This window comes from Arachis ipaensis, chromosome B2 (assembly GCF_059453495.1).
Source record: "Arachis ipaensis isolate K30076 ecotype BB chromosome B2, ASM5945349v1, whole genome shotgun sequence".
NCBI classification, from domain to species: domain Eukaryota; kingdom Viridiplantae; phylum Streptophyta; class Magnoliopsida; order Fabales; family Fabaceae; genus Arachis; species Arachis ipaensis.
This window is the reverse complement of record NC_142437.1, coordinates 13,100,960-13,127,124: the sequence shown is the minus strand read 5'-3', so window position 1 is coordinate 13,127,124 and position 26,165 is coordinate 13,100,960. Positions and strand designations below refer to the sequence as shown.

Here is a 26,165-nt window from a genome sequence, read left to right as displayed (position 1 = left end):
AAAACATTAAAATGGCGCCGTTTTGTTTAATGGCCGAACCGGAAATCTTAAAAAAAAATGGTCGGTTCAGCCGGTTAACCACATTTCGACCGGTTTTCAGACCAATTTTTTGCGCTGCACATTACCCGAAACCGGCCAGGTTTCCGATTAACCCGGTCGAACCGATAAGTTCGGTTCAATTTTCAGAAATATTGCTAAAAACCAGACTGGTCATTAAACCGGCGGCGCTGATTCTCATTCCTTGCGGCGGTGGAGGAGACTTTTGTGACCTAGGGTCGTGTTTTAGGGGTGGGGGACTGCAGGGAAGAGGAATAGGAGGCGTCCAGGGCTTGAGATGAGGATTGAGGGCTAAGGAGAACCTGGCACGTTCTGTTTTTCAACAGCGCGCAAAACGATGTTGTTTCATGAGTATTGGTTAGGTTCCGATTTGGTCTGAATCAACCGGTTCAACAGTTTTATCCGATTTTGAGGACAACGATTTTCGACGTTGAGCCAAACCGCATTGGTGTCCGGATCATGGTTGGATCGGTCGGACTGACCGATCCGATTTTTAGAATATTACTAAAAACACAATGACGCAAAATTGTGAAAAGGATCCAATGGAAGGCATATGTTTGAGGAAGCTTGCTACACTTGAAGACCTTGATTATGAAAAGGCATGGCGATTAACAGGCATCCAACATTGGCTGCTGGAACTATTCACCTGCTTCTAGTAAGTTGCAAGAAGGCCCTGTGTGAGCCAGCTGTTCTCCATTTAAATTATGCATGATCGGCGAGTATTATCTCCCACTACTTTGAAAAATTTGTAACAACAAAACGCATTCTTTATTGAAACACTGTGAGATGGTTCTGCTTCTCGACTTCTGCTGTTTTTAGTTATTATATATTAATATATTAATCTTTAAAATTTGAATTTATTTATAGACATGGGAACTTAAAGCCCAAAAAAAAAAACTAGACAAAAATTATCCTAGAGAAAACAATTTTAATAAAATCTGCACAAAAACCTTAAAAATCTGCTATGTTAATGAAGACATTTATTTTACTAATATATAGGTTTAATACTTGTTGATTGACTATTTTATATTTTTATTTAAATGGAATTGGGTTAACTGGTTCAACTAGTGACCTAATAGTTGAACCAATAGTTCAATAGTCTGACCAAGTCAATCATCAGATTATGCTCTTTCTTATGGTGTTGAAAATTAGACCAAACCAATCCAACAGTGAACCGGATGCTTATGCGGTTTAGTTCAATATCAAAAACCGCCATACTAAAATCAGAGGCAAACTTCTGAACCGGCCTCGGACTGAACCGGAAACCGGCCGATTTTTATGAAACGCATCAGTTTTGCGTTTTATTGAAAAAAGAAGAGCCAGGTTCTCCTCGGTCATCACCTGAATCCCTCGGCCCCCCTCTCGAGCCCCATTCCTGATTCCTCAGTGTCCTACATATTCTCTTTATTTCTCCCCAAAATACAACCCTACTCTCATTCACCATCTGCCTATCTTTGAGTTGCAGATGCGGTCCAGCAAGTCATCAGCAGTGTAAAGAGCATCTCGGAGACAGTTGAGCCACTCCTTCACATCATAGTTATCCAGTTGCTTGAGCTCTGCATCATCAGCAAGAGCTCCAGCATCCATGAGAGCATTCCTCAGCCTCTCAACCAAGATTAGATTAGATTAGATTTTCTACTAGATAGATAGATTTTCTACAAATATTTATTTTATGAACTATCAAACAATGTTTTGTGATGCATTAATTACCACTTCAATATCAAGAAAACTGCTATTCAATATCAAGTTTGTAACCATCCAAACTTCCTATCTGTTGCAAGTTGGATTACATGACAGCTGAAGTAATTCTAGATATGCTTTGCTCAAATGTAATTTTTAGCCATTTTTTATCACTAATAATATTGCGGAATTTATTTCTCAAACCATAGAACAAAATCAACAGCTGAAGGTAATTCATTACACAGTTGATCTACTACTTAAGTCACACATTTAAATACATCCATGCCACATTAAGGGCTTGTTTGTTAACTTTGTTATGCGACTCCATCATCTCAATATCCCTGCATCTATCTTAAAACATTTATCAAACACTACTCAAGAGTTTATTCATTACTCTCACTCAATATAAGAAACATTTGGGCTAATAAAAAGATCCATTCTCAGATTCATCATGTCCTAAGAAACTTGACAAATGCTTCCATGTAATCATGGTGAAGCTTCAAATCTCCTACAACTTTAGCAACTTCTCTTGTCTTGATTCTGAGCTTCTCTCTTTCCTCCAATACCATAGCTTCTCTAAGGCATTTCATTATTTCTTTTCACTTCAATGGCAAGACCCTTATCAACCAAAGCCTTTGCATTAAGAGGTTGATCGACAACGAATGGCAACACTACAAGAGTGTGGCCAAACATCGAAGTCTCAATTATAGATCCCCAGCCAGAATGAAACAAAGAAGCCCCAATAGATTTATGTGACAAAATTTCCTTTTGTGGTGCCCATCCAAAACAAACTTTTCCTCTCTTTGATGTTCTTTCACAAAATCCAAGAGGTAGAGAATCATGATCATGAATTGCCCAGCTTGGTTTTCTCAATGTCCATAAAAATGGAAGTTCAGAAAGCTCTAATCCATAAGCTATCTCAACGACTTGCTCTTTGCTCAACTTACACTCACTACCAAACCCAACAAAGACTACCAATTTTGTTGCTTATGCGTCAAGCCACTCGAATGTCTTGCTCCAAGACTCATCAACAAGTCTTCTCTTATAGCAAATCTATAGGAAGCAAACCTATAGATTCAAATACTCACTTTCCATCTCATAGCAGCTGCGAAATGATAGAGCATTCGCACCATCAATTACACTGGCAAGCCTATCAACGTCTCTTAACTCGGTCACGTTTTCTATGTAAGCATCTTGATAGAACGCAATGGCCTCATTTCGCTGAAAAGCCACCAAAGACGGAAAATTCACCCATTCTCCTAGTGATGTTAGGACTTCTGGCGATGTTAGAGCTCTCAATGGACCGGGTGGTCCAAAGAACACAATAGTGGAAGCAGAGTAAACAGAGTAGTACATGAGTTTCACATGAAGCTCTTGTGCAATCTCTACAAGACTACAATCCAGTATGGATGAAAGTAAAAAATGATCCAATCTGGTTGCACTTAGACACAAATTCCTTAACTGGATTTTGCATGTGATCCCATGCCAACTTCAGGTACTGAATTTTATCAAATGGAATGTCCACAGTAGCTTCACCACCAGAGAGATGTGATGACTCTATTCAGTGGCGGAACCAGAAATTTCATAAGAGGGGGACCAATTAAATATAAAATATAACAAAAAATTAACAAAATATGATTTGTAGCATATATATCAAAAAAGTAATTATATTATATAAAAGTCAATGTTCGACTACATACTTTAAGATTTTGATATTTTTTAATCTTGCTCAACAAGTTGTGTTACAGGTTGTTCAATAATATTTTGAACATTACTCAAAGAATCTGAAGCTGAATTTTGTTCATCATATATTCTCTCTTTTCTCTTGAAAAATGAGTGAATTATTTTCATCTTTGACATTTTTAACTTAACTTGAACTATCTAACAAAAAAAAAAAAACAAAAATAATTGCATATATATTATTTTCTTTAAAAAAAATATTAAATCTATTGAGCAATAACAAATAATTTTAGAAACACAAATATATAATAATCAAAAATAAAGTTATTGATTTACCTGATTATTTTTTTGTTCCAAGTCTCACCCAAAAATAATTCTATTGAGTTTTGCCCTCACTTCAATCTTTGAACACTGTCCATTATAAAAAAAATAAATTAATTATTTTAAATAAATAATATAAATAATACTTGACATTGTTATTAACTTTAAAAAATTGAAATATACCTCTTTGAGTCTTTGTTGTGCATTCAATGGTTAATATTTTGCTGTTCACTTCTCTTCAATGGTTTTTCTTTATATGTCTTGTTTTGGTATGGAAAGAAAATTAGAATGAGAAGAGTAGAAGACCAAAAGTTTGGAAACCACTAAAAGAGAGAGAAAAGTGGCGCTGATGCCTCTCATGGTTTGAAACAAATATTTGAAAAATGTACTAGTGTTACTTTAATTAATAGTATGTGCTTGGGCTAGTATAATAGAACCATTTTTATTAATTATTTGAATGGGCTATTTGTTAACAAGAGCAACAATAATTCAAATATCTAATACATAGTGCAGTTTTTAATTATTTTAATTTATAAAATTTTGTAACTTATATTTTTTTTTAATATTTTATATAAAAATAAATTTAATATTATTAATTATTACTATTTACTATTTTTTTTTTTTTAAATTTTGGGGGGACCATGGCCACCTTAGGCCCCCCTAAGATCCGCCACTGACTCTATTGATGATGGAAATGGAATTTCAACCAAATGTAGCAAATGAGATAAATCTGAAGGTGGTTTTGGAAGCCTTTGAATCTTCTTTGGCGTTGAAATGAAGGAGACATGAATTCCTGATTTGGCTATGGCTATATAGAGTTGGAAAAATGGAATCAAGTGGCCAAATGCAGACCATGGAAGCATCACCACATGATGAGCTGCATTCTCAGACATTTTTTTCCCTCTGTTTTTTTCTTGTATTTATCCTATGAGTTTTGATGGATATATATGTATATAGAAACAAAGAGATATATGCTAGCTTTTCTTTCTGTGTATGAATATTCAAGCTTTATTATTAGGAATTGACCAATCAATTTCAAGGTACTATGTTGTCTCTTTTAGCTAGTAGGAGGTAAGTAAAATATTTGTACCTAATTAACTGTCAATAAAAACCACTTATTCTTCTTCTTTTAGAGAAATGTTTTGTTACACTTTCTTCTTTTATTTTATTATTTTTGTATATTGTGCACAAATACTCATTTCATCATTATTGAGTTTTAATGTGATCTTTATTTAATGTTTATTTTTTTAGTTTTTATCCTTGATTTTGGATGTGATTTGGAGTTTTTTATTTGTGTGTCTTTAAGTCTGAGAGATGCAACAAAACTGCAAGTTGAGGAAGGTTTCAACTGCTGCATGAGTCACGACCAAGGTAATAATACAGTTTTCTACATTTTTAAATTAGAGAAATAATACTTATCTGTTTAGAGTGACACTAATATCTCAATTATCAACCTTGGAAATGTGCAAGGCATATCCAAGTCATCCAATAAATATTTCTGAAACAATAGGGAAAAAAATGCAGTTACATCAATGCAATGACACACATTTAATCTACTCCAAAAATAATGTTTATCATCATACAACATAATAACTAATAATGTTGAACTCAGAGGTACAAATCCATCAAGCAGTTGAAGGCAAAAATCCCAACTTACTCTTCTATGTCACCAAAATTCAGATAGCATGTTGTATGGACACAGTTACATCTCTGTTTACAAACAATACAAGGAAGAAATAGTTATTATTACAGAACACTTTCTCTTAGTATTAGAAATACTTTATTCTAGGCATCTACAATTAATTTTATCTAATGAATCAATCTACGGTTAAAAAAGATTACACAGCAATAACTTGATCCTTTTATTTTGAAAGCTTACACACCTCATGCTCATTCCTTTTACTATCCTACAAGAATCTTGCAACACAAAAGCTGACTCTCATAAAGAATTATCAAAGACAAAAACACCATTTTATAATGGTTTTCTTTCCACAAATCAAGCTATCATTTTATTTTGTTTCTATGTCAAAAAGAAAACAAATAAAATTATAGAGAGTAATGAAAAATATACCAACAACAAAAACTTTTCATTGATAGGTGTCACTCCAACTTTCTCCATCTTTTCCTTTGTTTTCTTTCCTGCTCATTCTAGTTTAGATACTAGCATGAAGACAAAATCAGAAAACACAGCTTCTGGTCACAACACATTAATCCAGCTTGCCACCTTAAATGAACTTAGAATATATAACCAATGTATAGGATTACATCTTGATTTATGCACAAACTACCTGCAAAAGATGGTAAAAACTGTAATTTTGATTCATTCATTTGTTTAATACATAAAAAACAATTCTTAAATGTTGGATTAGGAAAAAAAAAAAGAGATATTCCTTGTCTTCCAATTTTTATTTTGTTGTACTTCTTATCTTCCTTTTTAAATGCAATTTTATAAAAAAATATGAATGTTAATACTTAATAAGTATCACATATAGTAATTAATTAATTACTTTTGTCAGAGCAACAACGGATATCTCTCCAAGTACACCTACGAACTGAAAGATCCCCTGATAAATGAAAGAAAAAATTCAAACTTTCTTGTTGGTATTTCAGTTCAACTACTTAATGTTGCCTAAATAAAGTGAGGACTCCTTTGTTTTTTTTTTTTTTTTGTATCTTTAAGGAAAAGGAAATTTATGCATGTATAAAATACCATAAGAAACATGAAGATTAGAGAAATTACCTACTTAGAAATCTCTATTCAGAAAATTTGTTCATCATCAACTTTAATGGTAAGGATGTGGGAAATTTTGGGCCAAAGTTGTTGATGCTTGTTCTTGAAGTGTTCTCCCAACAAAGGACAGTGTTTAATTTTAAATAGTGAGAGAGAAGGAGGCAGCTTTTCTCCTGTCATATTCTCCAGCTTTGGACACCATCCAATTTTTAATTTCTGGAGGGAGTTGAGGCAGAGAAGCTGGTTGCACTCCAATGTCTCGAGATCTGGAAACCAATACAGACGCAAAGTGATAAGGTAGGGAAGGTGAGGCAGAGAAGCTACCTCTGGGAATGACCTCACACCAACATAACCCTGAATGGTAAGATGAGTGAGGGTGTTGAAGTTGCCCATCGACGATAGACCCCTCAGTTGTTTGTTGACAATAAGTTGCTTCAAGTTAGGCGGCAAACCACCATCTGGCAGCCTACAAATTTCCCGGCTGTCGACAGAATCTAAATTTGGGAGAAGAGAATTCATGTCACTCGGCAATGCCTCCAACTTGTCACACAAGTTAACTTCGAAATGAGTCAAGTTGGGTTCAGCCAGTCCTTCTCCTGTAAATGACATAAATTTGGGGCATTGATGGATGGAGAGACGTTGAAGAGCAGTGTGTGGTGGCTGTGATATTGAAACTGATTCCAGATTCTCACACCCTGATATCTTGAGAGTCTTCAGATTTGGAAAGGCATCCAATGACAATGAGGACAGTGAATCGCAGCTGGAGTGTATTTGTAGCTCTACCAAATCATACTTCTGCTGCTGTTGCTGTGGGAATTCCAGTTTTTCGCAATGCCAGATTGTCAGCTTTTGCAAAGATTTATGTAAACAGTTGCCAGGAAAGGATACAGCAAACGAACAATGTGAAATTCGTATTTCTTGTATGCAAGTTAGGTGGTTGATGCTAACTGCCTTAAATGCAGACTCCACCACAGTTTCACATCCCTTAATTGATAAAGTATCTCCCTTAAGTGACACCAATCGAGACCATCCTTCATGATCTTCCGATATATCTAGTTTGTGAACTTTGGAAGCATCCAAAAAGGAAGAAACTATTCTCAAGAATAAGTGATTAAGCATATCTCCCTTTAGCATTGGACAGTTTGTTATTTGAAGGTTCTTGAGTTGAGGAAAAGTTTCTGAGTCAGATAAGTGCCACACCTCCCAACATGGCATACTCCAAAATTCCAATGTCTTGAGTGCAGGAAACGGTGCAATAGGAGAAGAATGATGATCTCCTTCATTCTTGTAAAACTCCATTCCAACACTCTTGAGCCTACCAAAACCTTCAATGCGCAAAGCCTTAAGAGATGGAAGCTGTCCAAGTGAAGGCAACATGCAACAATTGTTACAAGACTCCAAACATACACCAGTCATATTTTGGTATGAATAATGTCCAACCCAATTTGGAAATATTGTACCTCTGTATCCCTTGATTTTCAATATTTTCAACCCATTGTGTGGTTGCAGGGTGCCAAGTATATCTCTTTCAGTTTGTGTATTTGAAACCATATCATCGCTTGAAGACCATTTCAACACTAAGCGGTCAATGTGCTTCTTATCCAATATCCTTGCACTCCTTGCTTGTGTGACATCCACAACATTCTCCAAATTCTTAATCCCAAATGATCCATGAATATTTAAAAGGCCTCCCAACTCTTGGATTCCATTGTCTTCATGCTTGCCCATAATAAAGTGGTGTAAAATGTGCAACTGTTTCAATTTGCTCATTCCTCCTGGCATTTCTTTTAAACAAGTTCTCCAAATACATAGATGTCGCAAATTAACAAGCCTATGCATGCCATTGGGTAACATAGTCAAACTAGAACACTCATCCAGCTTCAATGTTTGTAGATTGTACAGGTCACACAATGATTCTGGTAGTGACTTAATGCTTGTCTTGGAGAGATTCAAGTAACGCAAGTAAGTCAATTCGCCTATTGTATCAGGCAATACATCAAGTCCTTTGAATAAAGAAAATGACAAAACTCTCAAATATTTGAGTTTTGACATTAAGATAAATGTTACACCATCATTGTTGTCTAAATGAGAAAAGAAATTAATTCGCATGAATGTCCTCAAATATTCAATGGCACCAAAATTTTCTGAGATCAGATGACTCAAGCTTTCAAAGGACAAATGACGAGTCAAAGTAGTCATAGCTTCTACATTACCAAGCTCTAATCTACAATAGAAGTCTCCAGCAAGAAAAATTGCTAAGTCATGCAATAGGTCATGCATCTTATAAAAATGATCATGCTGTTTAAAAAAATGTCTGGAAGCTAGTTCATCAAAGCACTCCCGACCAACTTCTTCTAGAGTTTCTCCTTTCTTCAATGGCCTTAAAAGATCTTCTGCTATCCACAACAAGATTAGTTCATCTTTGACAAATTCGTGATCTTTGGGATACAACGAACAATAAACAAAACAACGCTTTAAATAGGCAGGGAGCTGGAAGTAGCTTATTAACAATGCTGGAACAATTTTACTATTTTTCATAGAAAATTCCCAGATGTCACTTGTTAAAACAACATTCCATTCTTTAACATCCTCCTTTCCTCGCAACAAGCGCCCGAGGGTTTCTGCAGCTAATGGCAACCCCTTACACTTCTTGACAATTTTTCTACCAATTTCTTCTAGTGCTGAATTATCGTTTGACTTTAGAAAACATGAATTATCTGCAAACACTAGCCAACAATAATCTTCCGACAGCTCATTAAGAAAGTAAGAGGGATAGGTTTGAACTATTGAGGCAACCTCTTTGATGCGAGTTGTTAGAAGCATTGTACTTCCCTTAGCCCCACCATGGAAAGGAGTTTTAAATTTCTTCCAGCTATCAGCATCATCGTTCCAGACGTCGTCTAGAACAATAAGAAACTTCTTCTCCCACAAGATTCTCTTCAATTCAAGTTGAAGCGAATTTAAACTCTGAAGAGTACAAGGACTTCTAGTAACTTCCTCTATGATTGTCTTTATAATATCAGCAACATCAAATGTTTCAGAGATGCAAATCCATGCTTTCAGATCAAATCCCTCTATGACACTGTACACCCATTTAGCTAAGGTTGTTTTACCAACCCCACCCATGCCAACAATAGGGATCACAGATAACTGAGATTCACTGTTATCACTTATTATTTTGAGTAAGGCTTGTTGATCATCCTCCCTGCCATATATATTCCCCTCCACCAGAGATGTGGATGCTCTCCATGCCAAGTTATTGTCCTTGGGAATCACTTTCAGACCAAGGAAATCCTTTTGTTTTTCAAGAAATTCTATCCTTCTAACCACCCCTTCCATCTTATCTACCATGTCCCTATCTGGGTTGAGGAAGCTAATGGGCCAGAAAGAACGTACCTCCTTTCGAGTGGCGGCTTTCATGAGGACAACGTTCAGCAAGTCATCAGCCATGTAAACAGCATCCTTCAGACAGTTGAGCCAATCCTTCACAGATGGGTTGTCCAGTTGCTTGTACTCAGCATCACCAACCAGAGCTTCAGCAGCATGCAGAGAAATCTTCAGCCTCTCAACCAAGTCAGAGCCGAGCTTCTTGCCCAAGATCAGGTTGACCGAATCTTTTGTAAGGAACCTGTCAAAAACAACGTTAATGAAGCCAGAAAGAAAAGCTCCACCAATAAGTGCACCAGCCATGATATGATCTCAACAACAACAGCCCAAAATGAATGGATTTTCAGAAAAGATAAGAGAACAAAGATTGCAGGGTAGTGAACAATTAACACGGGAATTTCCGAAAATTCACAGAACTTTAATTCTTTTTTAATTGGCTTTGCTCTAAGTCTTCTTTTTTAATTCTTTCTTTGCAAGTTTTATGTTTCCGTGTTTTTGTGGATAACTGGATACCAATAATATACTATAGGAACGTTATTACCTATCCCATTGTAAGGATGTGAAGGTTTTCTGTTCCAATCAATTTAGCAGTATATATTTAATATAGGAAATTAGATTAAGATTCGCATGATGTGCAAAGAGTTAAATTGATTATACTATAGGAAAAGTTTCAGCTATGTCATGCACTTTTTTGAAAGTCTGAAATTCCAATCGTGGCTACCATTGAGATATAATATTTAAAAAAACGTAAAATTTAGATTTATTGATAAAATATATTATAGACATCAAGATTTAGAGTACTTGGTACAACCGCTTTCTTTCTTTATCAAGTTTTCTTTAGGTTGAAATTCTCAATTTGTCCTCCACTCCTCCTGCAAGTTTAAAAAGACCCTCAACCATATGATTTCAGCTGAAGTGCACCCGTGCGTTGTTAGGAGTTTTTTGTTTATTCTATTTTTGTTTTTTTAATGTGTCTCATATTAATGTTTAATTATGTTGTTCATATACCAAACAAAAATTAGATATTGCGTGAAAAAATTATGTATTTAGTATTTGATAAAAAAAATATTTGTTATATAATTATAAACAGATTTTAATTATTATGGTCATTGAATATCTATAGGAAAAAATGTGTGACTCAATATGAAAAAATATATATAAATACATATTATTGATTTAATGATTGATTTTTTTTTTGTGTATGTTATATTATTAGGCTCACTTATTTAAAAGATAATGAGAAATAATGTTAGGATAGTTAATTTTATTTATATTTCTGTTATTTTAAAAAAATAAAAATATGTTATATTTCATAAAAAATAAATAATTAATTTGTTAGAAATTTTTAATATTAAAAAAAGAGAGAGTAAAATAAGTTAGTAGAATTTATAAGTACTTTATTTAAAATAAGTATACAACAAAATAACAACAACAAAGCCTTGTCTCACTAAGTGGGGTCGGCTACATGAATCAAACGACGTCATTGTGCTCTGTCATGTATCATGTCTACAGAGAGACCGTTTACATGTAGATCTCGTTTGACCACCTCATGGATGGTCTTCTTAGGTCTTCCTCTGCCTTTCGCCCTTTGTCCATCTTCCATCTCATCCACCCTCCTGACTGGATGTTCTATCGATCTTCTTCTCACATGTCCAAACCACCTGAGACGCGATTCAACCATCTTTTCTACAATGGGTGCTACTCCAACTATCTCCCTTATATCTTCATTCCTTATTTTATCCAATCCTGTATGACCACTCATCCATCTCAACATCTTCATCTCTGCCACACTCAGCTTATGTTCGTGCTCCCCCTTAGCCGCCCAGCATTCCGTACCATACAGCATAGCCGGTTTTATAGCGGTGCGATAGAATTTACCTTTAAGTTTTAAAGGCACTTTTTTGTCGCATATAAAACCAGATGCACTCCGCCATTTTGACTAACCTGCTTGGATCCTATGATTTATATCCTGTTCAATCTCTCCATTATCCTGTATGATACACCCAAGATACTTAAAACTTTTAACTTTTCGTAGGATATTTTCTCTAATCTTCACCTCTATATTGGGGTTTTCCCTTCTCAGACTGAACTTACATTCCATATATTCCGTCTTGCTACGGCTTATGCGCAGACCATACACTTCTAGAGATTCTCTCCATAACTCCAACTTCTTATTTAGGTCTTCCCTTGACTCTCCCATAAAGACGATATCATCGGCAAAAAGCATGCACCATGGCACAGGCTCTTGGATGTGCTCTGTGAGTACTTCCAAGACTAATGTGAAAAGGTATGAACTTAAGGATGATCCCTGGTGTAATCCTATACCAATAGGGAATTCCTCTGTCACACCACCTTGAGTCTTCACACTAGTTGTGGCCCCATCATACATGTCTTTAATTACCCGAATATATGCAATCCTTACTCTCCTCTTTTCTAAAACCTTCCATAAGACCTCCCTTGGTACCCTATCATACGCTTTTTCCAAATCAATAAACACCATATGTAGATCCCTTTTATTACTACGATACCTCTCCATCATCCTTCTTAATAGGTATATCGCTTCAATGGTAGATCTGCCTGGCATAAATCCAAATTGGTTCTCTGTTACTTGTGTCTCTTTTCTCAACCTCCGTTCTATCACCCTTTCCCATAACTTCATAGTATGACTCATAAGCTTAATCCCTCTATAGTTTTCGCAACTTTGTATATCCCCCTTATTCTTGTAGATAGGTATCAAGGTGCTCTTTCTCCACTCATCAGGCATCTTCTTTGACCTTAAAATCTCATTAAAAAGCTTGGTTAACCAGTTGATGCCTTTTTCTCCAAGACCCTTCCAAACCTCAATCGGGATATTATCAAGTCCTACTGCATTGCCATTTTTCATCTGCTTTAGAGCCTCTTTTACTTCGAAGTCTCGAATCCTTCAATAGTAGTCAAAGTTTTGGTCTTCTTCCATTGTGCATAATCGACTCAGTCTCGGAAGAGTCTTCTGTCCCTCATTAAATAACTCGTAGAAGTAGTTCTTCCATCTTTTATTAATCTTCTCCTCTTGAGCCAACACCTCTCCATCTTTATCCTTTATGCACTTAACCTGATCCAAATCTCTCGTTCTTCTTTCCCAGCTCTTTGCGATTCTATATATACCTTTTTCTCCTTCTTTCGTGTCCAAAGACTGGTAGAGACCTTCATATGCTCTTGTTCTTGCTTCACTTACAACCACTTTTGTCTCTTTCTTAGCCGCCTTATATTTTTCCCAGTTATCTGCATTGCGGCATAAAGACCACTCTTTAAAGCATTCCCTTTTTATCTTTATCTTTTCTTGTATACTCACATTCTACCACCAGGACTCCTTGTCTCTTGGTCCTATTCCTTTAGATTCACCAAAACTTTCTTTTGCTGTTCTTCTAATAACTTCTGCCATCTCCCTCCACATCTCTTCCACGCTTCCATTCCCATCCCACTTTGCCTCTTCTCCAACCCGTCTTAGGAAGTTTCTTTGTTCCTCACCTTTCATCCGCCACCACCTCGTCCTTGGGTTCTTCGTATGATGTCTTTTCCTCAACTTTTGCTCAACGCGAAAATCCATGACGAGCACCCTATGTTGTGTTGTCAAACTCTCTCCCAGGATAATTTTACAGTTAATGCAAAATTTTCGGTCGATTCTCCTCAACAAGAAGAAGTCGATTTGAGAGCTTGTCATGCCACTCTTATAGGTTATAAGATGTTCATCTCTCTTTTTAAAACATGTATTTGCGATGAGAGGATCAAAAGTTGAGGAAAAGTCCAAAATAGTTTTACCCTCGGCATTGATCACCCTCGGCATAGAAAATTCCCAGATGTCACTTGTTAAAACAACATTCCATTCTTTAACGTCCTCCTTTCCTCGCAACAAGTGCCCGAGGGTTTCTGCAGCTAATGGCAACCCCTTACACTTGTTGACAATTTTTCTACCAATTTCTTCTAGTGTTGAATTCTCGTTTGACTTTAGAAAACATGAATTATCTGCAAACACTAGCCAACAATAATCTTCCGACAGCTCATTAAGAAAGTAAGAGGGATAAGTTTGAACTACTGAGGCAACCTCTTTGATGCGAGTTGTTAGAAGCATTGTACTTCCCTTAGCCCCACCATGGAAAGGAGTTTTAAATTTCTTCCAGCTATCAGCATCATCGCTCCAGACGTCGTCTAGAACAATAAGAAACTTCTTCTCCCACAAGATTCTCTTCAATTCAATTTGAAGTGAATTTAAACTCTGAAGAGTACAAGGACTTCTAGTAACTTCCTCTATGATTGTCTTTGTAATATCAGCAACATCAAATGTTTCAGAGATGCAAATCCATGCTTTCAGATCAAATCCCTCTATGACACTGTACACCCATTTAGCTAAGGTTGTTTTACCAACCCCACCCATGCCAACAATAGGGATCACATATAACTGAGATTCACTGTTGTCACTTATTATTTTGAGTAAGGCTTGTTGATCATCCTCCCTGTCATATATATTCCCCTCCACCAGAGATGTGGATGCTCTCCATGCCAAGTTATTGTCCTTGGGAATCACTTTCAGACCAAGGAAATCCTTTTGTTTTTCAAGAAATTCTATCCTTCTAACCACCCCTTCCATCTTATCTACCATGTCCCTATCTGGGTTGAGGAAGCTAATGGGCCAGAAAGAACGTACCTCCTTTCGAGTGGCAGCTTTCATGAGGACAACGTTCAGCAAGTCATCAGCCATGTAAACAGCATCCCTCAGACAGTTGAGCCAATCCTTCACAGATGGGTTGTCCAGTTGCTTGTACTCAGCATCACCAACCAGAGCTTCAGCAGCATGCAGAGAAATCTTCAGCCTCTCAACCAAGTCAGAGCCGAGCTTCTTGCCCAAGATCAGGTTGACCGAATCTTTTGTAAGGAACCTGTCAAAAACAACGTTAATGAAGCCAGAAAGAAAAGCTCCACCAATAAGTGCACCAGCCATGATATGATCTCAACAACAACAGCCCAAAATGAATGGATTTTCAGAAAAGATAAGAGAACAAAGATTGCAGGGTAGTGAACAATTAACACGGGAATTTCCAAAAATTCACAGCACTTTAATTCTTTTTTAATTGGCTTTGCTCTAAGTCTTCTTTTTTAATTCTTTCTTTGCAAGTTTTATGTTTCCGTGTTTTTGTGGATAACTGGATACTAATAATATACTATAGGAACGTTATTAGTTATTACCTATCCCATTGTAAGGATGTGAAGGTTTTCTGTTCCAATCAATTTAGCAGTATATATTTAATATAGGAAATTAGATTAAGATTCGCATGATGTGCAAAGAGTTAAATTGATTATACTATAGGAAAAGTTTCAGCTATGTCATGCACTTTTTTGAAAGTCTGAAATTCCAATCGTGGCTACCATTGAGATACAATATTTAAAAAAACGTAAAGTTTAGATTTATTGATAAAATATATTATAGACATCAAGATTTAGAGTACTTGGTACAACCGTTTCTTTCTTTATCAAGTTTTCTTTAGGTTGAAATTCTCAATTTGTCCTCCACTCCTCCTGCAAGTTTAAAAAGACCCTCAACCATATGGTTTCAGCTGAAATGCATCCGTGCCTTGTTAGGAGTTTTTTGTTTATTCTATTTTTGTTTTTTTTTAACGTGTCTTATATTAATGTTTAATCATGTTGTTCATATACCAAAAATTAGATATTGCGTAAAAAAATTATGTATTTATTATTTGATAAAAAAATATTTGTTATATAATTATAAACAGATTTTAATTATTATGGTCATTGAATATCTATATGAAAAAATGTGTGACTCAATATGAAAAAATATATATAAATACATATTATTGATTTAATGATTGAATTTTTTTGTGTATGTTATATTATTAGGCTCACTTATTTAAAAGATAATGAGAAATAATGTTAGGATAGTTAATTTTATTTATATTTTTGTTATTTTAAAAAAATAAAATATGTTATATTTCATAAAAAATAAATAATTAATTCGTTAAAAATTTTGAATATTAAAAAAAGAGAGAGTAAAATAAGTTAGTAGAATTTATAAGTATTTTATTTAAAATAAGTATAATATGGATAAATACGATCAATGAATCCTTAAAATCAAACCTTTTTTTAACTTTTTATGTTTATGAGTGCCATTTTGTCTATTTGGTTTTTGTTAAAATTAGTATCAAATTAATATTTGGTTAAATACAACTATATTTAAAAGTGGTTCGATATGATGATGATTAATAATGATATGATGAGGATGAATGATGATGTGGATTGAAAAGTGGTTTGATATGGAATATGTGATGTCAAGGTTGTTGAAATGGTAATTGATGATTTAAAATGATTGATAAATGGCTACATTGATGTGGGTAGTTGGATATGGGAGATTGATATTGAAAGAGAATGATGATTGGTGAATGTATTGGTAGAAAAATTGTTGGTGATGTTATATGTTAAATTGTTGGTGATGTTATATGTTTGATATTTGAGATTGAGAATGATGAATTGTGATAGGAAAAACTAGTGTGAATAATGAATGGTGACCCAAAAGGGGTAGATTGTGTTGGAATTGGAAGTGTGGTATTGTTTTGGTTGGATGTAGTTGGTGAAAGTTGGTAAATTGGGATTTTGTAAGTTTTGAAAAAAAAAAGTTTTTTGGTGAACTTTGTTTGATCGTAACTTTTGTCTCGATTTTCAAAATTTGTCGAAAGTGGTTTAGAGTTAAAGTTTATTGAAAATTTTTCGAATCGATATAAAATTTGTAAAATTTGGAATTTTGTAGAAGAAGTTATGATCACTCAAAGATTGGTGTTAAAATCTGAAATTCTGCAAAGTTGTAGAATTTTGAGATTTCTGGTATGTGCGAACGCACAGACCTATGCGTACGCACACGCAGGGGAAGGCTCTCTTTTTGCAGCGCTCGCACAGCTTGTGCGCACGCACACGTTGGGGAAGTCAGTCTGTTGGGGGCGCTAGCACAGGTTGTGCGAGTGAACAGACATTGTGAATTTTGGTACCTGTGCGTACGCACACCCCCTGTGCGCACGCACACGTTTTGAAACTTCTTTGGGGCGTGCACACGCACACCCCTGTGCATATGCACATGCCTTGTTCCTCAAACTTAAACTTTGTTTTCAACTGTTTCACTTTCCCAATAAGGTTGTAAGCTTCTATAACACAATTTTAAGACTCTTGGGCCTAGTTTTTGATATTTAAACATTGGATAGAACCTAAGGGAATTGATTTGGTATTATTTTAAAAAGTTAGAAAACGGAGGCTTAGGTTTCTGGTGTATTAAGGATGGGTTTGATGGAGTGCGAAGGAAGAATGGTATATGAATTGAGGAATTGACGAACTAGTGAGTTCGGAATGGAAAGTTATGAATTGATGATGGTTGTGACGAGTATGAGTGGAAGTGTGCTATGAGCAGTGGCCTCTGAGATTGAATTTGAGTTTATGATATGTTTTGTTATCCGTCGTAGGGGCTGTGGCAGTTTCCCGTCTACGTTCGGATGTGAGAGTTGAAGCTGGGTTTCTCACTCATATTTCTCGCAACCAAAGGAAAGTGGTAGGGCACGCTCCCTCGGAATGTGTTCCTCTGAAAGGAGAAGGTGGTAGGGCACTCATCCCTCGGAATCATTCCTCCTGAAAATGCGACTTCTCTCTGATTGCAAGGTAGTAGGGCACTAACCCACGGAATCATGCGGCAACCAGAGGAAGGTGGTAGGGCACGCTCCTTCGGAATGTTTTCCTCTGAAAGGAGAAGGTGGTAGGGCACTCATCCCTCGAAATTATTCCTCCTTATGCGCAATAGAGAGACTAATCCGGGAGTTGTCGACCGGATTTTCTGTCGGGTTTGGAATTTTAACCGACATGTGATATCACAGCCAATATGACAGACATTCATCATATGCATCTTCTATATGCTTGCTTGCTTTTTTTACTTGAGTTTGCCTAATTGTATAATATGCCTAATTGCTTCCTGAATTACTTGTTATATATTTGAATATTACCTGTGGTTTCCTTGCTTGTATTATCTGTGTTTGTCTGGATTTTTGAGGAGGTCAGGTAGGCAGTGGCGATGGGATCGCATGGAAGGTAGGTTGGCAAAGGCTGTGGGACAGCGGTGACTAGTTTAGTTAGTAATCCTCTAAGTTAGATTACCCTGTTCTTATATTACGGTTGTCAGTTATGTTTTAATGTGTTAGTATGCTTTAAGATAAATATGTGACGGATATGAAGCCTAAGATTGCCTTTGGCGTCCCGGGGTCTTATATCTTAGATCACTGGGCACTGTTACCATACTGAGAACCTTCGGTTCTCATACCATATTTCTGTTGTGCTTTTCAGATACAGGCCGCAACCCACCTCGGTGAGTTGCTTGGATGGTGACAGAAGCAGAGGATCCAGATACCTTTTTGGAGTCTTTTGTTTATCTTGTTTATACATCTCTCACTTTTGTATTTTATTTTTCCTATAGGCTTGTATATTGAGAGAACAAAACTTGTATAAGCTGATTTTACTGTTTGGTTCCAAGTATGGTCTGGATATGGCTAGCTGGCTTAAACTCCGCGAGTCGTGGCTAGATTCTTATGATATTATACTATGATATTTTGTTATATTGTAATTATTTCTTGTGCTTTAGGTTAGTAGCTTCGTTAGTACATTTTGTGCTTTTCAAATTCTGTTTTTGAGCTATCTCCTTCATCAGACTTCTAGATTATACTAATTCCTTCTATATATTTTATGTATGAGCTTAGAATTGTCGTAACCCTTGATTAACCTTTGCTTTACGACGCGAGGTAAAGCTTAGGCTAATTAAGGTGTTGCATTTAGTGGTATCAGAGCAGTTCGTCCTTGTGAGCCTGAGGGATGGACCGATTGTGCTTCATTGCATACTCTGTGTGTCTTTTCTTTGATGCTATTAGGTTATCTGATTGATATATGCATAGCATGCTTGTTTGTGAGTGCCTGTTTGGGATAATTGAAGTACTAGGCTTTTGATATCGAGACTGATCACATTGATATTGATTGTTTGGTGTAGACAGGAACCTTACATGGCCACTCGCGGACGAGGTCGAGCACGTTCACGAGAGAGTAGGAATGAGCAACCGGCTGACAACCATGCTGAATTCATGGCGGCCATGGAAAACCTTGCGAACACTATGGAAGCTAATGCTGCTGCGACTCTGCAAGCTGTGCAGAGGTTAGGTCAACCGGCGGGAAATGGAAACGGAAACGGGGAAGGAGATGCAAATGACAATGCTGAAGGGAACGGCGATAATATGGGAGGTGCTCCGATGACCTTGGCGACTTTTCTCAAGGTTCATCCTCCGAGTTTTCGAGGTTCAACTAATCCCACAGAAGCGGATAACTGGTTCCAAGCTATGGAGTGCGCACTGCAAGCACAGCATGTCCCGAACAACCAATACGTGGAGTTTGCTGCTTATCAGCTTCGGGAAGAGGCCCAGCATTGGTGGCAGGCAGAATGTTGCTTGCTACAGCTCCAGCACGCAGATGTTCCTTGGGATGTATTCCAGACGACCTTCTAGAAGAAATACTTTCCTGAGTCTGCAAGGGAAGCGAAAGAGATAGAACTTATGCAGCTAAAGCAAGGCTCCTTATCTGTGGCGGACTACACCAGCCGATTTGAAGAACTCTGTAGGTTCTCTAGGGTGTGTCAAGGTGCCCCGGAGACCTATGAAAGTTGGAAGTACATCAAGTATCAAAGGGGCTTGAAGGATAACATCATGACTACTGTGGCTCCTTTGGAGATTCGAATTTTCTCTGATCTGGTGAACAAGGCAAAAGTTGTTGAGGAATATGCACAGACGGTAGCCTCGTCAAGGGACACTCGTGGAGGAAACTCTAGTAGGGAACGTGATGATTATCTTGGACCAAGGGGACAACACTTCAAGAGAAATGGTGAGGGGAAGCATTCAAGAGCTTACTCCCCTGATATGAAATGTCAGGAGTGTGGGAATTACCATCCGAATAAGCCATGCCAGTTGGGTATGAAACTATTTTACAAGTGTGGCGCACCAGGACATTTAGTTAGAGATTGTCCACACCGAGAAACACGTGGGGCGGATAGATCACAACAACAAGGTTGAGGAAATTATGAAGCCGATGACCAAATCTCAACTTATCTTCATAGTATAGACTATTGTCGTTCGTGTTGAAAAAGTTTTAAAGCTTAGATTGATTTTTAAACTTGGTTTGGAACTCTGGTTTGAATGATTTGGTTTTGAAACTAGGACTGAAACTTTTTGATCAAATGAGACGATTTAAAAAGGAAAGTGAGTCCTAAGATTTTGTTAACTTGTGGTCTTGGGTTGTAAATTTAACTTATAAAAAGGGATTCAAATTGAAAGGTTTTTGACTCTTTTGATAAGGTTTTAACAATGGACTCATTTAGATTGAACTTGTTTTAAAGGTTTTGAAAAATATTACAAAATCGGTATTTGATTTAAGGGAATTTTCAAATTTTTAATGACGATAAACCCTAAACCCTAAACCCTAAACCTTAAACCCTATACAAGACTATTTTCCCAAACACTTTCCATTACATTCCTATTAACCCACAAAAAATCCAAAAATTCTATGAATTCATATTAGTAGACACCGGATCTATTGAATTGACACATTATAGAGACTCTGATACCAAACAACCTGTTTATTCAAAAATAAAAATCATGAAAATATTATCTCTACAAGAATGGGAATTACCCCCACATCAGGGGTTAAGTACTGAAATCGTCCCTAAGGTCTGGGCTGAAAATCAAAATCGTCCCCGGCCTTTTTTCATTATTAAAATCATCCTCAACGTTCAAAAACGCTTTAAAATCATCCTTTTTACCAATTTTATTTTTTTATTACCAAACTACTCCTCATTAAAAAAATTATAAAATAAAATAAATATAATTATAAAATAAAATAAATATAAAATAAATAAAAAAAGAAAGGAAAGATCAGAGAAGGGGGTGGGGATAGAAAGAAAGGGGGGGCGAGGAAAGGGGGCGGGGGTGAAGGGGGGAGGAAAGGGGACCGCCGCACCACCGCACCGCCACCCGCCGCCTTGTCGCCCTGTTGCACCGCACCACCACCACCTTCTTCATCTTCTTCTTCTTCTTCTCTCCTCGCCACCGCCACCGGTCTTCATTACCGCCGCCGCTCTTCGTTGCCGTGCGCCGCCGCTCTTTGCTGTCGCCGCTGATCTTCACTGCTCTGCTCCTCGGGGAAAGGGGGAAGGGAACGCGAAGGGAGAAGAGGGGGGAGGGGGTTTTGGGAAGAAGAGGGGGAAGGGGAAGGGTCCTCGCCGCAGATCTTCGCTGCCACCGCCACCGCTGCACCGCTGCACCGCCGCCCTGCTGCCTGTGATCCGCCACTTCTTCTGTTTCTTCTTCTTCTTCTTCTTCTTCTTCTTCTTCTTCTTCTTCTTCTTCTTCTTCTTCTTCTTCTTCTTCTGTGAACTGGATTTTTGTTGTAGAATTTCTGAATCTTTTGTGAATTGTTGCTGAGTTTTGATTATTGTTGCTGAGTTTTGATTATTGTTGTTGCTGAGGGAGGGGGTTACGGGAGTGGGGTGAGGGATGTTACAAGAAGGGGGAGGGGTGGGGGGGGAGTGGGCTGAGGGGGGGAGGCGGCAGGGAGTGAGGGAGGGGGGAGGGCTGAGGGGTGGGGGTGAGGGAGTGGGCTGAGGGGGGGAGGCGGCAGGGAGTGAGGGAGGGGGGAGGGGGGAGGGAGTGAGGGAGGGCGGAGGGGTGGGGGTGCGTGAGTGGGCTGAGGGGGAGGCGGGAGGGAGTGAGGGAGGGCGAAGGGGGGAGTGAGGGAGGGGGGAGGGCGAAGGGGGGGAAGGGTGGGGGTGAGGGAGTGGGCTGAGGGGGGAGGCGGGAGGGAGTGAGGGAGGGAGGAGGGCGAAGGGGGGAGGGTTGAGGGAGTGGGCTGAGGGGGGAGGCGGGAGGGAGTGAGGGAGGGAGGAGGGCGAAGGGGGAGGGTTGAGGGGTGGGGGTGAGGGAGTGGGCTGAGGGGGGAAGCGGGAGGCGGGAGGGAGTGGGGGAGGGCGGAGGGGGAGGGTTAAGGGGTGGGGGTGTGGGAGTGGGCTGAGGGGGGAGGCGGGAGGGAGGGGGAGGATTTAAGGGAATTTTCAAATTTTTAATGACGATAAACCCTAAACCCTAAACCTTAAACCCTATACAAGACTATTTTCCCAAACACTTTCCATTACATTCCTATTAACCCACAAAAAAACCCAAAAATTCTATGAATTCATATTAGTAGACACCGGATCTATTGAATTGACACATTATAGAGACTCCAATACCAAACAACCTGTTTATTCAAAAATAAAAATCATGAAAATATTATCTCTACAAGAATGGGAATTACCCCCATATCAGTCTAAAAGCTTCTCTTTGAAATTTGAACCTCAAAACTATACCTATTATGATTACCAAGAAGCATAGGGTTTAGGGTTTAGGGTTTAGGGTTTAGTTCTGAAGATTCAGTTATTAATTCTCTTATTTTTCTACTAAACCCTATACCCTAAACCCTAAACCCTAAACCATATATATATATATATATATATATATATATATATATATATATATATATATATATTACATCGCGTGATTCGATTTTCGAGGGCGAAAATCTTTTTAAGGAGTGGAGGATGTAAGAACCGGAGTTTTCACGAATAAAATAATTTAAATACCCAAATTAAGTTCCAGAAAGTTAGAATGAGAATTTGGAATTTAAATATGATTTTTGGACTCAGTAGGTCTTTCCGAGTCAGAAAATGTGTTCTCTGCGAAGAACAGTGAAAAACCACAAATCGGCTGTTAAACCGGTTGAACCGGTTCAAGTCTGCTCGGCGCTGCGCGAGAAAAAGTGAAAACAGTCGAAAACCCTAGAAACATATTAGAAATGGAAAACCGGGCGTTAGTGTTAAAGGTTTGGCCCAAAGTTGGGCCGAACGGGCTAAAAATGCTAACGGGTTGGACCGGGCCCAAGTTGGGCCCAAGTCCAACATATATAAAGGTTCATTAATGAACCCATTCAACACAACACACCCATAAACACACACACACCAGCTGTAAGAAGGAGAGGGGAGAAGAGAGAAGAAACAATATTCACTCCTCACTTCAACTCGCGATATCTCGAGCTACGGTGCTCCGATTCGCGTGCTGTCAGCGACTACGCGAAGCTCTCGCCGAACTTGTCGTTTTTATCTAAGCCTTGTGGTGAGTCTCTTGAGTTTTCCTGCCCAGTTTTCGTGCCCTTGTGAGTTTCGAGTTTTGGAGTTTGGTTTTGAGTGAAATCTTGTGTCTTGGGTGTTTTAGGTACACTCTAACACTTGATTGTTTGTGGTTTTAGCTTCCAAAACTGTTGGATAAGGTAAGAGCTCTTGAAACTCTTGTGAAATTATGTTTATCTTGAGCCCTAGGTTGATTTGTGATGGTTTATGCATATATAGCTTGTTGTTGTGAGTTTGGGAACTTTTGGAAGCTTGTTGGAGTCCTTTTGGAGGCTTGCTTGTGGTTAGAAACTCAACTTGTGCTCTTTTGGGGTTTTGATTCGTATTGGAAATGGCCAAGGTATGGTTTCGGTTTCCTCTATGTAGTATATAATATTCATGGACACTTAGGTTAGTGCCCCATAGGATAGGTTGGAATTTATGTGGTTGTCGATGATGTATGATGAATTAATATTGTTATGTTGGTAAATAATGGTTGTTGGGCATTGAGGGTTGATGCATGATGATTAATAATGATATGATGAGGATGAATGATTGTGTGGATTGAAAAGTGATTTGATATAAAATATGTGGTGTTGAGATTGTTGAAATGGTAATTGATGATTTGGAATGATTGATAAATGGCTACATTGATGTGGGTAGTTGGATATGGGAGATAGATATTGAAATTGATGATAGAATGATGATTGGTGAATGTATTGATAGAAAATTGTTGGTGATGTTATATGTTTGATATTTGAGATTGAGAATGATGAATTGTGATGGGGAAAACTAGTGTGAATAATGAATGGTGACCCAAAAGGGGTAGATTGTGTTGGAATTGGAAGTGTGGTATTGTTTTGGTTGGATGTAGTTGGTGAAAGTTGGTAAATTGAGATTTTGTAAATTTTGGAAAAAATGGTTTTTTGGTGAACTTTGTTTGATCATAACTTTTGCCTCAGTTTTCAAAATTTGTCAAAAATGGTTTAGAGTTAAAGTTTATTGAAAATTTTTCGAATCGATATAAAGTTTGTAAATTTTGGAATTTTGTTGAAGAAGTTATGATCACTCAAAGATTGGTGGTAAAATTTGAAATTATGCAAAGTTGTAGAATTTTGAGATTTCTGGTATATGCGCACGCACAACCCTGCGAGAATTGTAACCTGTGCACACGCATAGACCTGTGCGTACGCACACGCAGGGGAATGCTCTCTGTTTGCAGCGCTCGCACAGCTTGTACGCGCACATACCAATGAGGGTTTGCGACCTGTGCATACGCACGGACTTGTGCGCACGCACACATTGGAAAAATCAGTCTGTTGGGGGCGCTAGCACAGGTTGTGCGAGTGAACAGACATTGTGAATTTTGGTACCTGTGCGCACGCACACCCCTGTGCATACGCACATGCCCTGTTCCTCAAACTTAAACTTTGTTTTCAACTGTTTCACTTTCCCAACAAAGGTTGTAAGCTTCTATAACACCATTTTAAGACTTTTGGGCCTAGTTTTTGATATTTAAACATGGGATAGAACCTAGGGAATTGATTTGGTATTATTTTGAAAAGTTAGAGAACGGAGGCTTAGGTTTCTGGTGTATTGAGGATGGGTTTGATGGAGTGCGAAGGAAGAATGGTATATGAATTGAGGAATTGACGAACTAGTGAGTTCGGAATGGAAAGTTATGAATTGATGATGGTTGTGACGAGTATGAGTGGAAGTGTGCTATGAGCAGTAGCCTCTGAGATTGAATTTGAGTTTATGATATGTTTTGTTATCCGTCGTAGGGGCTGTGGCAGTTTCCCGCCTATGTTTGGATGTGAGAGTTGAAGCTGGGATTCTCACTCATATTTCTCGCAACCAGAGAAAGGTGGTAGGGCACGCTCCCTCGGAATGTTTCCCTCTGAAAGGAGAAGGTGGTAGGGCACTCATCCCTCGGAATCATTCCTCCTGAAAATGTGACTTCTCTCTGATTGCAAAGTGGTAGGGCACTAACCCACGGAATCATGCGGCAACCAGAGAAAGGTGGTAGGGCACGCTTCCTCGGAATGTTTCCCTCTGAAAAGAGAAGGTGGTAGGGCACTCATCCCTCGAAATTATTCCTCCTTATGTGCAATAGAGAGACTAATCTGGGAGTTGTCGACCGGATTTTCTGTCGGGTTTGGCATTTTAACCGACATATGATATCACAACCAATAGGACAGACATTCATCATATGCATCTTCTATATGCTTGCTTGCTTTATTTACTTGAGTTTACCTAATTGTATAATATGCCTAATTGCTTCCTGAATTGCTTGTTATATATTTGAATATTACCTGTGGTTTCCTTACTTGTATTATCTGTGTTTGTCTGGATTTTTGAGGAGGTTAGGTAGGCGGTGACATTGGGATCGCACGGAGGGTAGGTTGGCGAAGGCTGTGGGACAGCGGTGACTAGTTTAGTTAGTAATCCTCTAAGTTAGATTACCCTGTTCTTATATTACGGTTGTCAGTTATGTTTTATTGTGTTAGTATGCTTTAAGATAAATCTGTGATGGATATGAAGCCTAGGATTGCCTTTGGCTTTCCGGGGTCTTATATCCTACATCATTGGGCGTTGTGACCATACTGAGAACCTCCGGTTCTCATACCATATTTCTGTTGTGTTTTTCAAATGCAGGTCGTAACCCACCTCGGTGAGTTGCTTGGATGGTGACAGAAGCGGAGGATCCAAATACCTTTTTGGAGTCTTTTGTTTATCTTGTTTATACATCTCTCACTTTTATATTTATTTTCCTAGAGGCTTGTATATTGAGAGAACAAAACTTGTATAAGCTGATTTTACTGTTTGGTTCCAAGTATGGTCTAAATATGGCTAGCTGGCTTAAACTCCGCGAGCCGTGGCTAGATTCTTATGATATTTTGTTATGTTGTAATTATTTCTTGTGCTTTAGGTTAGTAGCTTCATTAGTACGTTTTGCGCTTTTCAAATTCTGTTTTTGAGTTATCGCCTTCATCAGGCTTCTAGATTATACTAATTCCTTCTATATATTATATGTATGAGTTTAGAACTGTCGTTACCTTT

General features: G+C 38.0%; 2 protein-coding genes and 2 pseudogenes across 6 annotated transcripts in view; 1 reads left to right on the top strand and 3 right to left on the bottom strand.

Annotated features, from left to right (window-relative positions):
• The first annotated feature begins 1,383 nt into the window (after positions 1-1,383).
• The window catches only part of LOC107624936 (octanoyltransferase LIP2p, chloroplastic), a 30,877-nt gene continuing 6,095 nt past the window's right edge, over positions 1,384-26,165 (top strand). For both annotated transcript variants that reach the window (XM_016327422.3, XM_088505395.1), the window contains exon 1: positions 1,384-1,443. The gene's annotated coding sequence lies outside the window, so the exon portion shown is untranslated. The remainder of the gene's footprint in view (positions 1,444-26,165) is intronic.
• Positions 1,928-5,015, bottom strand: LOC107626846 (putative UDP-rhamnose:rhamnosyltransferase 1; annotated as a pseudogene).
• Positions 5,161-10,323, bottom strand: LOC107624935 (putative disease resistance RPP13-like protein 1). Of its 4 annotated transcripts, XM_088506337.1 has the most exons (5): positions 6,483-10,323; positions 6,246-6,302; positions 5,810-6,026; positions 5,396-5,448; positions 5,161-5,236 (listed from the first exon to the last, which is right to left on the bottom strand). In XM_088506337.1, the coding sequence occupies exon 1, from the start codon at positions 10,157-10,159 to the stop codon at positions 6,497-6,499; it is 3,663 nt and encodes a 1,220-aa protein (XP_088362463.1). In that variant the 5' UTR covers positions 10,160-10,323; the 3' UTR covers positions 5,161-5,236; positions 5,396-5,448; positions 5,810-6,026; positions 6,246-6,302; positions 6,483-6,496. The 4 variants fall into 4 exon arrangements, with proteins under 4 accessions (XP_088362463.1, XP_088362460.1, XP_088362461.1 ...); XM_088506334.1 differs by lacking the exon at positions 6,246-6,302 and having other exon boundaries at positions 6,479-10,323; XM_088506335.1 differs by lacking the exon at positions 6,246-6,302.
• LOC107626848 (putative disease resistance protein RGA3 pseudogene) lies at positions 10,398-14,267 on the bottom strand (annotated as a pseudogene).

Excerpts from the sequence above, each read along its gene's own strand:
- LOC107624935 (XM_088506334.1), bottom strand. The coding sequence starts at position 10,159 with ATGGCTGGTGCACTTATTGGTGGAGCTTTTCTTTCTGGCTTCATTAAC.